The sequence below is a fragment of the Ornithorhynchus anatinus genome, chromosome X1 (genome assembly GCF_004115215.2).
Source record: "Ornithorhynchus anatinus isolate Pmale09 chromosome X1, mOrnAna1.pri.v4, whole genome shotgun sequence".
NCBI classification, from domain to species: Eukaryota; Metazoa; Chordata; class Mammalia; order Monotremata; family Ornithorhynchidae; genus Ornithorhynchus; species Ornithorhynchus anatinus.
In genome coordinates, this window is record NC_041749.1 from 102,591,487 (window position 1) to 102,607,674 (window position 16,188).

Sequence of the window (16,188 nt, forward strand, 5' to 3'; positions counted from 1 at the left end):
GCTCACACCCTTCCATGTGTCTGGAACTCTTCCCCTGCCCCACATCATATCCAGCAGACTACGACTCTCCCCTTCTTCCAAGCCCTTCTTGAAATCCCATCTCCTCCAGGAGACCACCTCCAATTAATTTCTCATCTCCCTAGTTTCCAACCCAACTGTCGTTCTGACACTTTTGCACCATCTGAGAACGTGAGTACATATCTTTTATCCCCTATTCTGCCTATTTGTCATTTAGTGTAGCATCTGACTCCTATGCTAGATTGGAAAACCTTGAAGGCAGAGATGTCTAATCGTCTATTGTACTCTCTCAAGCACAATGCTCTGCATTCAGTTGGCACTTCATAAATACAATGACTTGACTAAAGCTGCCCCTCTTTCATCATCAGAAGACTAATCGACTGAATATTGATCTGGCTCATCAACCACGGTCATGGGTGTGATGATAGCTAGAGAGAGGGCTTGCTATGTTAATCTGGGGGAGCCCACACTTCACTCTCCTTTAAAGGGAGATGACTATCGCTGCCAAAACAGATCAACAGTATTTCACATCCTGGAAAACCCCATATTTCCGAAATGCCGAACGTTAATAAAACCCCTGCACTGCAGACATCTTACTCTCATACGGTAGTCCCTGAAACAACAAAAGTTGTTTCTGCTTACCTCTGCAGCTTGAGTCTCTTGATGTAACAAAGTGAGACCAGTCAGGTCTTCTAAGAAGGAATGTGAGGAATTAAACACCTTCGCCAGGAAATGAAATCCCTCTCGTTCATACTGATCAAGAATCTGTAAAATATATATAAAAAAATTATGCTGTAGATTCATTAACCATGGTAATATTTTAGTTCTTAACACCTAACCAAATTGCTTGGAGGTTGAAAACAAGATAAAATTTGAATGTCACCAATTACTATCAATTAGTTGGGAAGCAGGGTAGCCTAGCGGAAATACCTCGGGCCTGGGAGTCAGAGGACTCCGTCACTTGTCTGCTCTGTGACCTTGGGCAAGTCACTTAACTTCTCTGAGCCTCAGTTTCAACCGTAAAATGGAGATTCAATACCTGTTCTCCCTCCTACTTAAACTGTGAGCTCCACGTGGAGGATAGGGACTGTGTCCAACCTGATTAATTTGTATCTACACCAGCGCTTAGTATTTGCCACATAATAATCCCTTGATATAATAATAATAAAGATAATAATTATTATTATTCAATCAGCTATATCCTCTTTTGTGGGGGAAGGAAAAGATTTAGAGAATTCTTCGATGCATTTAACATACATAGCTGACCTATACACGGGATTGAAGGTGACAGAGATAATAGTGAGATTTTTATTAATGGGTGATAAGACTTATGCATGTGACACAATCCCTTCAACAGTTTGTTCATGTCAGGATTGCCCTTTGTGTCCCCCATTGCATTTTTTACCCACCTTGCCTCTGAGCTTTGCAGCTCATTGCATCGATCGTGGTCCTTGTCTAATGTTCTTCTGTTTTTATTATTTCTGTCTTCCCTTACGTTTGACATCTTTCTCACTTTCCTTGGCCTCTTCTCCCTGACACTGCCCCTCGGCGACATCATCATCTACATGGACATTCCCAATGACTCCCCTCACCAGCTGTCTAATTTTCTCAATCCTTGACTCTGCAAACCTCCTGCTCCACCCCCACGCCTCCTTGCACACCCACCAGTACATACACTGAATCTCATCACTAGTGTCTTCAAATGTACCTTGCAGTGTTAGATTTGCTGCACAAATTGCTCAGCAACAAAATTGTTCAGTTCATGTCTCCCCACTCCTCAAGAGCTGCCAATGCCTGCCCATCCACCTCTGCGTCTAACGGAAACTCCTTAGCATCAGTTTTAAAGCACTCAATCGGCTCGTTCCATCCTATCACACCTCACTGATCTACTACAGCCCAGGCCGCACACTCCGATAACTCCAGTGCCAGCTTACCCACTGTGCCCTCACCTCGTCTATCTCGCCACCAACCCCTCTCCCATGTCCTCCCCCTCGCCTGGAACTCCCTCCCCCATCCATGAATGCCAGACCACCCTCTCCACCTTGAAAGCATTACTAAGGTCACATCTCCTCCAGGAGGGCTTCCCCGATTAAGCCCTCTTTTCCCCAGCTCTCTCTCCTTCTGTGTCATCTATGCACTTCGATCAGTGACCTTTGGAGAGCTGCTATTCGCCCCACTCCTAACCCCATAGTACTTATATACATATTTTAAAATTAAATACTATAAATTACCTATTTGTTCATATTAAGTGAGAGAAGCAGCGTGGCTTAGTGGAAAAACCATGGAGTCAGAGGTCATGGGTTCTAATCTCAGCTCTGGCACTTGTCAGCTGTGTGACTTTGGGCAAGTCACTTAACTTCTCTGGGCCTCAGTTACCTCATCTGTAAAATGGGGATTAAGACTGTGAGCCCACGTGGGATAATCTGATTACCCTGTATCTACCCCAGTGCTTAGAAAAGTGCTTGGCACATAGTAAGCACTTAACAAATACCATTATGAGAAGCAGTGTAGCTCAGCGAAAAAGCACGGGCTTGGGAGTCAGAGGACGTGGGTTCTAATCCTAGCTCCGTCATTTGCTGTGTGACCTTGGGCAAGTCACTTCACTTCTGTGGGCCTCAGTTACCTCATCTGTAAAATGGGGATGGAGACTGTGAGCCCCACGTGGGACAACCTGATTGCCTTGTATCTCCCCCCAGCGCTTAGAACAGTGCTTGGCACATAGTAACCGCTTAATAATAATAATAATGATGTTGGCATTTGTTAAGCGCTTACTATGTGCAGAGCGCTGTTCTAAGCGCTGGGGATACAAGGTGATCAGGCTTAACAATTACCATCATTATTATTACTGTCTGTCTCCCCCTCTAGACTGTAAGCTCGTTATGGGCAAGGTACTCTCCCAAGCACTTAGTACAGTGCTCTGCACAAAGTAAGCGCTCAATAAATATGATTGATTGCCTGAAACCTCTGCTCACAGAAAGCAACCCCTCATCTGATTGGGATGCTATAGGTCAGTCTGTCTGTTGCTGTTGTCTCCCAACAATCTACCAGTCTGTTGCTTTCTTTCAGACTTCATTTTGGGGTTTTCATAATGTGCTTGGTTCTTCTCCCCACACCTCCCCGGCTTGCTCACCATACAGCGATCGCCGGGCTAGCCGATCAAAGGTCCTGACCCGTCTGAAGCTGTGCTGCGATGAGCACTGCCTAAAGGCTGTCGGGCTGACTGCCTTCCAGGTCCCGGTCCTGCTACTTGATGTTGGGATCGGTTTAGAGACAGAACTAGTGAAACTACTCAAGAGCCGGGTTGGGCCTTCTGAGGAAGACCACTGAGGAAGGCCACTTAGGAGACCAGACAACACTTTCCGGTTGGTATCAAGCTTTATGCTTTGTTGAGGTTTTTTGTTTGTTTTTTTATGGTATTTGTGGAGCGCTTACTATGTGCAGAGCATTGCACTAAGCACTTGGAAGACCGCAACACAGTAGAATAGGTAGACATGTTAGATAAAAGCTTAATCAGGTTGGACACGGTCCGTGTCCCACATGGGGCTTGCACTCTTAGTTCCCATATTACAGATGAGGGAACTGAGGTCCAGAGAAGTGAAGTGACTTTTCCAAAGTCACAGAGCAGACACGTGGTGGAGCTGGGAATATGACCCGGGTCCTCCTGACTCCAGGCCCGGGCTCTCTCCACTAGGTCACGCTTTGCCTGCCCATCTCCTAATGGTCATGCTGGCTTTTCAAAATCAGTGTTCTACTCGATTCATGCATTGTTAGACGGTGAATTTCTCAGGTAGCAGAAGCAGGTGCCAGCATTAAGTTGTGTGCTGCCAATGAGAACCTTTGCTGTCTGAACGGTCTCTCTGGTGCCAATTGGGCCACAACCTTAGTCATCTTCAGGTCAGTCCCTAGGCATTCTACAGCATGGTCTAGTGGAGAGAGCACAGGCCTGGGAGTTGGAGGACCTGGGTTCTGAACTCGGTTCTGCCTCATCTCTGCTGCGTGACCTTGGGCAAGTCAAGTGACTTCACTTCACTGTGCCTCCGTTCCCTCATCTGCAAAATGGGGATTCAATACCTGTGGCTCCCTCCCAATTAGAATGTGAGCCCCATGTGGGATCTGCTTATCTTGTATCTCCTCCAGCTCTCCGTACAGTGTTTGGTCCCTATTAAGCACTGAACAAATACTACAGTTATTATTATTATCATTATGACTATTGGTAAACACCTGCATGTCATCAGCACAGAGCTATTCCCGCATTACTGGTCTCAAAGACTTACAGTGATGATCTTAGGCTGCTGTGTTTGTTGGAAGTGTATCTTGAACACATATTCCAGCACTGGCTTCCAGGCCCCTTGTTGCCGCCTCAAAAATGACAACATAGAAGAAACCGAACACAACTAGAGCCCCGCTCGGCCCTCTTTACAAAAGGGTGTGATGGGGAAATGGTTTAGCAGGTCAGATAGGGCATCTTCAACCCAACTCCACTGGCTGTGTATTCTGAGTTGGCCTCAGGCTATCGGTGAGCTTCTCGGAGCAGCCAAGTGTTTCTGGTAGTTGCCAGTACCTGATAAGGTATTCTAAGACCTTACAGAAGTATTTGATAGAATCAGCAGCTGCACAGAAACAGAGTGAGGAGAGGAAACTATTAAGCCGATACTGCCATTTATTACCTTTAATCAAAGGCTCGATGGTGAGAGAGTTAAATCATTTGGTGAAAAGGAGATTTTTAGTCTACAGCGATTTCATTTCCCATGCAATCTTTGATCCTCAATACCGCAAGTAATTGAGGGCTGCTTGTGAAAGAAACACCATTGTGAGGAAAAAAAAAACTGGCATCTGTCCTACTAATTTCTCCTCAAGCATCTTTCTCTTGGGTAGGGAGATTTCCCTGTAATTATAATTTTTCTCCCTGGGTTTTGGAGAAGTTGTAAATAATGCAGTTAGTGCCCTCTCTTCACTTGTTAATTATTAAGTGTTCAATTTGAGAAACATAAACAGTAAATGGTTGAAAAGCCACGGGAGACCTCAATGTAAGGGCATTCCTCAAACCAGGTTCCTTGAGATTAGGCCACAAGGTAGCTATGTAGCTCTTTTCTAGCTCAGCAAATATACAGGAGAATTCTACGGGCTTTTCAATCCAGCTTGACGACCAGAGTTAACTGATAAAAAAAGTCTGCGATCCTGAACTCACCACTAACTCACTGGAATAGCACTTCTAGCTACTGCGTGCATTGGTTCTCCAGCTAATACTGAGCGAGGGGAGGAGAAAAAAAGAATATTTTTAAAGAGGTACAAAAATGTAAAAAGAACAGGCTGTTCCATAGGTGATACTTTTGGACCTCGTCTGAACTTGCGGTTTTTGAAAAACACTGCCAGAAAAAAGTCTTTCCGTGTAATCTGATGTAGGAAAAACTAATGGTTGTGACAGAATGAAGTATGGGGCCCATTCTTAATCAAGCTGTACCCAGAGTGAAGTGCTGAAACATTAATAGCAATCTGGAAATCTGGAAAAACCGTTAATACTCTAGAGGCATATTTCATCATGCACGTGCTTTCTAGTATTTGCCTTATGTGCACGGGCCTGTGTGAAAAGTTAATCTAAGTAACGAGGTATAAGCTGCTTACATAGCAGTTTAACATTCTTGAAGAATAAATTAAAACTAATGCAAGCCAAATAGAAACTATCTACTTGGGTATAAAAGGAGATTCTCTATTGATTGTACAATGCATTTAAACACGTTCACACCTGTCTAAAATTCATTCGTATTTAATCGTATTTATTGAGTGCTTACTATGTGCAGAGCACTGTACTAAGTACTAAAAGCAAGGTTATAGACTTACTTGGTGCACCCACTGGGCCAGCAAAGACATGGCTGGCAAAGATAAGAGAGCACGCAAGCATAATGCAAGTTATTTGTGCGGGGCCTATAAAAAGCAGCGTGACCTAGCGGATAGACCACGGGCCTGGGAGTCAGAGGACCTGGGTTCTAATGCCGGCTCTGCCACTTGTCTGCTCTGGGACCTTGGGCAAGTCACTTCACTTCTCTGGGCCTCAGTGACCTCATCTGTAAAATGGGGGTTAAGACTGTGAGCCAGCCCCACGAGGGACAGGGATGGCACCCAACCTGACAACTTTGTATCTACCTCAGGGCTTAGTACGGTGCCTGGCACATAGAAAAGAATGGCTCAGAGAAGGAACTTGGGCAAATACAAAAAGTGCACTGTATTACTACAAAAAGCGTAGCACTTTAAACCACAAGCATGGCAGCACAGCAAGGTGTGTTCACAGTGTTGTTACAGCTGTGGATACTGCATTGGTCTTTTCAGCCATAAACACACATATGTAAATTTCATAGTTAGTGGCATCTTCTTCGATTCCGATATAGTTTCGTCTTTCCCCTCCTCAAAAACCCCCAGTGGCAACCCCTCTCCCTCTTCATCATGCCCTGCCGTGGTGCTAATGTGCAAATCTCATAGACTCTATTAAATCCTCATATCTGTAAATTTATTTTAGTGTCCATCGCTCCCTGTTAGATCGTCGGATCCTTGAATACTAGTAGCAGCTACCGCTTGGTTCCTTGCACGCTTGGAGCTTGTACACAAACAGGGGAGACGAACATAAACGTATTTACAACTTGAGTAGTCAAAGGAAATGAGTATATATATCTATATATATATATATAGGCATATATATAGATATATATGTATACATATATATAATACACACTCTCACACACACACAAAAATTAAAGAGAGTATACATAAATTCATAAGTGCTAGAGTTGGCTGACGGAATGATAGGGCTCAGGCTGGTGGGAAATCAATTATTGGAAAAAGGTGGGATTTTAGGTAGGATTTGAATGTAGGGAGAGCTGTTGGCTGTCCGACGTGGGAGGGAGGGAATTGCCAGCATGGGGAACAACATGAGCGAGGTGATGAAAATGATGTACACCTAGAAGGATGGCTTGGGAGGAATGAACACAGCGAGTTGGGGATGGTGGGGGAAGAGAGCATATAGGTAAGGTGAAGTCAGATGGTGGGGAGTCTTGAAGCCGACTGTGAGGCGTTTTTGTGTGATACAAAGAGACACAGGAAGCCAGAGGAGGATTTTGAGGAGAGATATGGGCCGAGCGAGGCTTCAGGAAGATGATCCGAGTGTAGCATTCATTCATTCATTCACTTAATCGCACTTACTGAGCACTTATTTTGTGCAGAACACCGCACTAAGCACTTGAGAGAGTACAACACAACAAAAAACAGACATGTTCTCTGCCTGCAACGAGCTCATGGTTTATAGTTTAGACTGGAGAGGGTACTGGCTGGAAGAAGGGAGATGGAGACCAGCAAGGAGGCTGGTGCAAGTCTAGACATGGCAAAGCCACAGCGTGGGCTTGTAGCAGTTTGAGTGGAGAAGGAGCCGATCTAGAATGAAGGAAGAACTGGCAGGATTTGGGAGGAGACCATGAGAGAGTCTGAATGATGGTGAGGGCGGAGAGCTTGTCTTTTAATCCTATTGTACTCTCCTAAGCACTTAGTAAAATGCTCTGCACACAGCTGTTACCCGATAAAGACTGACTCACAATTAGCTCAGGCCTGTCCACCTGCATTCCCCATCTTAATAATAGCAATAATAATTATGGTACTTGTTAAGCACTATGTGCCAAACACTGTTCTAAGCGTTGGGGTAGATACAGGTTGGACACAGTCCCTGTCCCTCATGGGGATCACAGTCTTAATCTCCATTTTTTTTTTTTTTAACAGATGAGGTTACTGAGGCCCAGAGAAGGGAAGTGACTTGCCCAAGGTCACACAGCAGATGCTGGCTTAGTGGAAAGAGCACAGACTTGGGAGTCAGAGGTCGTGGGTTCTAATCCTGGCTCTGCCACTTAGTTGTGTGACTTTGGGCAAGTCACTTAACTTCTCTGTGCCTCAGTTACTTCAGCTGTAAAAGGGGATTAAGACTGTGAGCCCCATGTGGGAAAACCTGATTACCTCAAGTGCTTAGTGCAGTGCTCTGCACATAGTAAGCGCTGAATAAATACTATTGAATGAATGTGGTGGAGCAGGATTAGAACCCAGGTCCTCTGACTCTCAGGCCCAGTCTCCATCCACTAAGCCATACTGCTTCTTACAACCCTGTGTGTGAGTATGTATTTAGATACATATCCCTCATTCTTTTAGCCATCTTTCCCATCTCTTTGCTCTAATCTCCCAGGCACATCAGTTTCTGCTGGGAGCGATGAATCAAACAGTTGAGAGGGTGGATTTCAGAAACAGACAAGAGATCTCCTCTTCAGAAACATCTGGGTAGGAGGAGAAAGAAAAGGAGGGGGTAGTAGAAGGGTAAGAAATTGATGGGTAGTTATTGATTGCACCTAGATTACCAACACCCCCTCTCAGGGTCGCACCTGGAGAGTTTCCAGTATTCTACCAGTCTCGGCTACCGGAGGGAAAAGTCACGCAGAGTCCTTCCCATTCCATTCCTAGCTTGGGAAGTGGCTAGCAAGTGGAAGGCAATCTGCTACAAGTCAAAACCCTTGCTGGGTAGCAGCGACATGGGAGAGAGTCGAGGGCGGAGACTCGATTTTACCATGCGGAAGGCGGCAATGGAAAAACCACTTCCGTATTTTTAGCAAGAAAACTCTCTGGATCCACTACCAGAATGACTGCAGATGGAGAGCGGGGCGTTCTGGGAGATATGTGTCCATCGTGTCGCCACGGGTCAGAAACGATTCGATGGCCTAAGACAAGACTACCAACAGAGAAGTTGGTGACCTCATCAGGGGCTAGGGAGGGAGGTTGTTGGGGAATTGGCTCGGGCCTTCAGGAGGAGTTAAAGGTCTGGAATACTTGGTAGGAGTTGTGGGTGTGGAAGTCAATCACGGAGAAATAGATAACCTCCCTTTTATATGGTATTTGTTAAGCACTTACTATGTGTCAAGCACTGTTCTTAGCTCTGAGGTAGGTACAGGTTGATTAGGTCGGACAGAGTACCCATCCCACACAGGGTTCAGAGTCTAAATAGGAGGCAGAACAGGTATTTAATCCCCGTTTTACAGTTGAGGAAACTGAGGCCCAGAGAAGTTAGGTGATTTGCCTAAGGTCACAAAGTAAGCAATTGGGCAAGTCCTTTAATTGCTCTGTGCCTCAGCTACCTCATCCGTAAAATGGGGACTAAATCTGTGAGCCCCATGTGGGCAGAGAACTGTGTGCAACCTGATTAACTTGTATGTACCCCAGCACTTAATACAGTGCTTAGCACATAGTAAGCACTTTCACAAATAGCATAAGAAAAGCAATTGGCAGAGCCAGGATTAGAACCGAGGTTCTTCTGACTCCCCGGCCCATGCTCTTTCCACTAGGTCGTGCTGCTTCCCCTTGTGGGCAAGGATCGTGGCTACCAACTCTGTGGTACTGTACTGTCCCAAGTGCTTAGTACAGTGCTCTGCATACAGTAAGCACTCAACAAATACCATTGATTGATTGATTCATTCCAAGAGAGAGTAGTAGAGAACTGACTTACAGCTGGCCAGAATGAATTTAAGTAATAATAATAATAATAATAATAATGTTGGTATTTAAGCGCTATGTCCAGAGCACTGTTCTAAGCGCTGGGGTAGATACAGGGTAATCAGGTTGTCCCACGTGAGGCTCACAGTTAATCCCCATTTTCCATATGAGGGAACTGAGGCACAGAGAAGTGAAGTGACTTGCCCACAGTCACACAGCTGACAAGTGGCAGGGCCAGGATTCAAACCCATGACCTCTGACTCCCAAGCCCGGGCTCCTTCCCCGGAGCCACGCTGCTTCTCGTGGCAGAAGTGGATCCGGTGCCTAGATTTCTGCCAGCAGCATTCAGGGCGGTTGGTGTGAGAGTGCGGGGGTGAGAGGACGGGGGGAAGTTGTAAGGAAGTTGAGTCTGGCACAGAGCGAAGAATGGAGAATTTCACATCAAGGTAGGGGAGGCAGTCCGTATACTCTGCCATTTTCCCTTCCCCTATCTGTAATTTCTTTTAATGTCTGTTTCTCCCTCTAAACTGTAAACTCCTCGTGGACAGGGAACGTGCCTACCTAACTCTACTGTGCTGCAATCTTCCAAATGCTTAGTACAATGCTCTGCACATAGTAAGTGCTCAATAAATATCATTGGGTGACTGATTATTCTCTATTAAAGTATAAGCATAACATCACAACATTAACTAGATAAAAAGTTGCAACGTGATTATTAGTCTTTGCAGAAGGCTGAGGAAGTAGAAGCTCCTTGCTCTCCTGATTCTGGGTAATGGATTTATAACTTCAGTGAAATACAAATCCAAATTAGTTTGAACAGCCTTCTTTTCTTCATAAAGCAGCTTGAACTAAGCTAAGTCCTTCTGAATACTTTTCTGTATCAGGATTCTCAGCTTCAATCATTTTTAAAAGCTAATCCTCTTTCTTGAAAACTGCAGCGAGACTTTTGAATCCCCAAATCTTAGCCGAAGGTGGAGCTAAGATGCTAGCCTCAGCTATGATGGCAATCTCCTCCCCATCCAACAGCTGGGGGGTTAGGGGCAAGGATTTCAGGCAGATTTAGTCCACCTCCTCTTTTTTTTTTTAAATGGTATTTGTTAAGCACCTACTATGTGCCAGACACTGTACTGAGTGCTGGGACAGATACAAGCTAATCAGGTTGGACGCAGTCCATGTCCCACAGGGAGCTCACAGTCTTAATCACCATTTTAGAGGTGAGGGAACTGAAGCCCAGAGAAGTGAAGTGACTTGCTCAAGGTCACATAGCAGACAAGTGGTAGAGGTGGGATTAGAATCCAGGTCCTTCTGACTTCCAGGCCCATGTTCTATACATTAGGTCACATCTCTTCTACCTTGTAATAATTCTGTGTGCTTTTCTGACGAAGCGGAGAAGCTGGCTTCCAGTCTATGTTTTGGGTCTTGGTGGGGGAGTGGCCAAACAAGGGTTTCTCCGTTTCAGCCGAAAGCAGCACAGAATTGGGGCAGGAGAGGGAGGGTCCCCTAAATCCACCTAAGGTCTTTGCTGCTTTGTGCTGCCTCCTGCCTGAGATGCTGGCCAAAGCAGAGAAACTGGACTTCGGGGCTTTGTTCTAGGAGGGATGGGAGAGGTGGGATGCAGGGGAAGTGGTCTTGGGGGGGTTGGGGCGGGGGACCAAGGTTTCAGAGAGGGAACTGAATTCCTCCGGTGACCGGATGCAAGGTCGGGCAGAGTTATCGGATCCTGGGTTGTGTCAGCCATCAGTGTATGGCTTATTTTTGGATTTTACGTATTGTTCCAAACTGGGGGTACACCTGCAAATGCAACAATTTATCAAACCCCATAGCGTTATGCACGGTAATCACCGACATGCCATGCTATAAGCTAGATAAGTCTTTGCTCTGCTGGAGCTGTAGAGTGAAGAGCACACCCCATTCTTAGGTATACGGAAACTAGAAAACAAAATCAAGAAACGCATGTGTCATTTACAAACATACTGAAGGTTTCAAACTGGAGCTTCAAGAGCCTTTCCCCCTCTAGACTGTAAGGCTTGTTGTGGGTATGGAATGTGTCTGTTATTCTGTACTCTCCCAAGCACATAGTACAGAGGTCTTCTAGACTGTTAGCCCGTTGTTGTGTAGGGACTGTCTCTGTTGCCGAATTGTACTTTCCAAGTGCTTAGCACAGTGCTCTGCACACAGTAAGTGCTCAATAAATAAATGCGATTGAATGAATGAATGGTCTGCACACAGTAAGCACTCAATAAATATGATTCCATTTGGAATCTTACCTTTCATTTAAACTGAACCTAAGAGTGGGCTATATAGATGGGACCAGACTTAGACGACAGACCCCACGTGGGACACTGACTGCTTCCAATTTGATTACCTTGAATTGATCCAGGCGCTTAATATGTTCTTGCCGCATAATAAGTATTTAACAATGTATTATTAGTATTGTTATTATTACTATTAATAAAGTGGAACAGTCAGGCTACTCCATCTAGTCCTACCTTGCTCCTCTAATGCCAACCTACTCACCGTACCTTGACCTCATCTATCTTGCTGCCAACCTCTTGCCTACATCTTACCTCTGGCTGGGAATGCCCTTCCTCTTTATATCCTACAGACGATCACTCTACCCACCTTCGGAGCCTTATTGAAGGCAGATCTCCTCTCCTCAATCCTCATTTAACCTTCTCCCACTACCTTCTGCATCACCCTTGCACTCGGATTTGCACCCTCTATTCACCCCTCCCTCCACCCCACAGAACTTTTGTGCATATCCATAACTCATTTATTTATACTAAAGTCTGTCTCCCATCTACAGTCTAAGCTCATTGCGAGCAGGGAATGTGTCTACCAACTCTGTTGGTCTGTACTCTCCCACGCACTTAGTACACATGGTAGGTGCTCGATAGATATAATCTATTGACCCAATCAGTGCTTATTTTGGTGCATGTGAAAACGTTACAGAAAATCGCTCTGACAATTTCTAACGTTGGCCCCAAAGCTGACTTTTCTACAGTTGAATCTTGAAAACTGGCAACAGAATCACATCATGGGGTGGGTCTCCCATCTCATCGGCCTGGCAGATCTTGGGGTGAATAGAAAGAACACAGTGAGGGAAGTTTGGCAAAGGATTAAATGAAATATTTACAGAGTAGACATTCACAGAGTAGTGCTACTTCCATGGCACTATTTGAGCAACAGGTTGCAAGATGTTAAACAATCCAACTCAAAGCTCCATCAAACAGTAACCTGTTAATAATCAAACCCTGTGAACGACATCTGACCACCGACAATAGATCTCGTTAACCTCATGCTCAAAATAGAAACAAGAAGCCATCTCAAAACCGACTAGGCAGGGCTCCAGTTCAAAACACTACAGAGACACTGACTTCTACACATCACAAAATGGCCATGTCACAGGAGACAAACGGCTACCAAAAGGGCTCCAACTCACTATGCCAGGCATTGGATCCCAAGTCCTCCATCATCTGCCATCCGACCTTTCGGCTCACTTGTCCTGGTACATCCCACCCGTCTTCTTCGCTCTTCCCACGCTAACCTATTAACCCTACCTCTCTTGTGACTCTTCTCATTATTATTATTATAGCGATTATTATTTTTTAAGAGATCTGCTAAGTACTTATCTGTTGTATTATACTCTCCCAAGCATTTAGAAAAGTGCTCTGCACCTACTGAGCACTCAATAAATACCACCGATTATGTGCCGGGCACTTTATTAAGCGCTGGGGTAGCTACAAGCTACTCAGGTTGGACACAGTCCAAGGCCCCCATGGGGCTAACAGTCTTAATCCCCACTTTACAAGCGAGATAACCGAGGTCCAGATAAGTGAAGTGACTTACCCAAGGTCACACACAAGACAAGTGGTGGAGGTGGAATTAGAACTCAGGTCCTTCCGACTCCCAGGCCCATGCTCTAGCCACTAGATCACACCATTCCTCATAGTAAATACGAGTGGGAAGCCACGATTCCTGTCCTCAAGTGGCCTTACAGCACATATAACCCTCACACCTGCCCCGCCCCCACCACCTGAACACACACACACACACACACACACACACACAGTCTGATACCTGAACCACTACTCATATGTGCTTTTCCCCTCCATTCAACTTACTCTTCCTTCAAATTCATTGTGTGGCCTAGTGGAAAGAACACAGGACTGGAAATCGGGGAAACTCTGTTTTAATCCTGGCTCCTCCCCTTACTTACTGTGTCAAGTCACTTAACTTCTCTGTGTCTCAGTCTCCTTATCTGTAAAACGGGAATTCAACACCTGTTCTCCCTCTTACTTAGACTGTGAGCCCCATGTGGGATGGGGACTGTGTCCCACTTAATTATCTTGTATCTACTGCAGAGCTTTTTTTAAAAAAATGGTATTTAAGCACTTACGTGCTAGGTACTGAACAAAGTGTTGGGGTAGATACAAGATAATCAGGTTGGACACAGTCCCTTTTTCACACAGGGCTCACAGTCTTAATCCCCATTTTACACATCAGGGAACTGAGGCACAGAGAAGTTGAGTGACTTGGCCAAGGTTACACAGCAGACAAGTGGTAGAGCTGGGATTAGAACCCAATCTATGAAACCCAGGCCCATGCTCTTTCCACTAGGCCATGGTGCTTCTCAGGATCGGTAAGCTTTTCAGTTTACTAAGCTTCTCAACACTTAGTAGTTTATGGCACTACATTCAGTTCTGCCATAACATATGCTTTTACATGTTTTGGCTAAAACACGTTAAGAGAGTAGGGAACATTCTTCTACCCATGGGATCCTGTTCAGTTATAGCATGACACACTGTCAAAAGCAGATGTTGTTCACATGCAGATGTGCACAACATCAGACATCAGTGAGATTACAATATGAGTTTTCCCAAGATTGCAATCCCCATGGTACAGAAAAGCTAGGTGTAGCTGTTCATCCTTAAATTGCCTACCTTTTTAATCATTTGAATATACGCTTACGTGCTTTGATCCACTGTTTCTTTGCAATTTGCCTTCATATGTTGCTACCTCCCCTGCATTAGACTGCATGCTCTCTGAGGCCAGGGACCCTGTCTTTCACTTCTAACTTAAGGTCCAAGCATGCAGTACTGTCTCCGCACAAAAAAATCATTCCAATCAACAGTATTTATTGAGCTCTTAATTGTGTGCAGAGCACTGCATTCATTCATTCAATTGTATTTACTGAGCGCTTACTATGTGCAGAGCACTGTACTAAGCACTTGGGAAGTACAATTCAGCAACAAATAGAGACCAAGGCCTGCAGTCTGAGAGAGGCTGCCCATCAATCAATCGTATTTATTGAGCACTTACCATGTGCGGAGCACTGTACTAAGCACTTGGGAGAATACAATATAACAGAGTTGGTAGACAGGTTCCCTGTCCACAATAAGCTCATAATCTAGAAGGGGGGACAGATATTAACATAAATGAATCATAGATATATACATACGTGCTGTGGGGCTGAGGGAGGGGTGAATAAAGGATGCAAATCCTAGCGTAAAGATGACATAGAAGGGAGTCAGGAAATGAGGGCTTAGTAGGGGAAGGCCTCTTGAAGGAGATGTGTTTTTAAATAATAATGTTGGTATTTGTTAAGCGCTTACTATGTGCAGAACACTGTTCTAAGCGCTGGGGTAGATACAGGGTAATCAGAATGTCCCACGTGAGGCTCACAGTTAATCCCCATTTTACAGATGAGGGAACTGAGGCAAAGAGAAGTTAAGTGACTTGCCCACAGTCACACAGCTGACACGTGGCAGAGCTGGGATTCAAATCCATGACCTCTGACTCCCAAGCCCAGGCTCTTTCCACCAAGCCAATAAAGTTTGAAGGAGGAGAAAGTGAACGTCTAACGTATATGAAGAGGGAAGTCTTGTCCTCTAGACCGTAAGCTCGTTGTGGGTAGGGAATGTATCTGTTATATTGTTATACTGTGCTCTCCCAAGTGCTTGGTACAGTACTCTGCACACAGTAAATGTTCAATAAATACGACTGATTGATTTACGGTGCTCCAGGCCAGAGGGAGGACGTGGGTGAGGTGACACAGACGAGATCAAGGTACAGTGAGTAGGTTGGCAATGGGGGAGTGAAATGTGCGGGCTGGGTTGTAGTAGGAGAGTAGCAAGGTGAGGTAGGAGGGGGAAGGTGATTAAGCAGTTTAAAGACGACGGTGAGGAGTTTTTGTTCGATGAGGAGGTGGATGAGCAACCACTGGAGGTTCTTGAGAAGTGGGGAATCATGGACTGAAAGATTTTGTAGAAAAATGATCCAGGTAGCAGAGTGAAGTATGGACTGGAGTGGGAAGAGACAGGAGACTGGGAGGTCAGCAAGGAGGTTGATGCAGTAGTCAAAGCGGGACAGGATATGTACTTGGATCAGCGTGGTAGCAGTTTGGAATGGAGGCTGATTTTGGTGATTGTTGTGAAGGTAGAAACAATGGGATTTGGTTGACAGATTGAATACGTGGGTTGAATGAGAGAGATGTGTTGAGGATAATGCCAAGGTTAGGGGCTTGTGAGACAGGGAGGATGATGCAGCTGTCTACAGTGATGGGAAAGCCTGGAGGATTACAGGATTTGGATGGGAAGATGAGGAGTTCTGTTTGGACATGTTAAATGTGAGGTGTCAGTGGGACATCCAAGTAGAAATATC

At 45.2% G+C, this 16,188-nt stretch overlaps 1 protein-coding gene and 1 non-coding gene across 4 annotated transcripts in view; one reads left to right on the plus strand and one right to left on the minus strand.

Moving 5' to 3' along the window:
• ATG7 (autophagy related 7) overlaps positions 1-16,188 on the minus strand; it is a 269,588-nt gene that overhangs the window by 140,257 nt on the left and 113,143 nt on the right. For all 3 annotated transcript variants that reach the window (XM_029050795.2, XM_029050794.2, XM_029050793.2), the window contains one exon: positions 661-783. In XM_029050795.2, the coding sequence (XP_028906628.1) occupies positions 661-783 (123 nt within the window). The remainder of the gene's footprint in view (positions 1-660; positions 784-16,188) is intronic.
• Positions 8,406-8,544, plus strand: LOC114806876. The gene has a single exon (XR_003754931.1). It is a non-coding gene; the product is annotated as a small nucleolar RNA SNORA7 (small nucleolar RNA).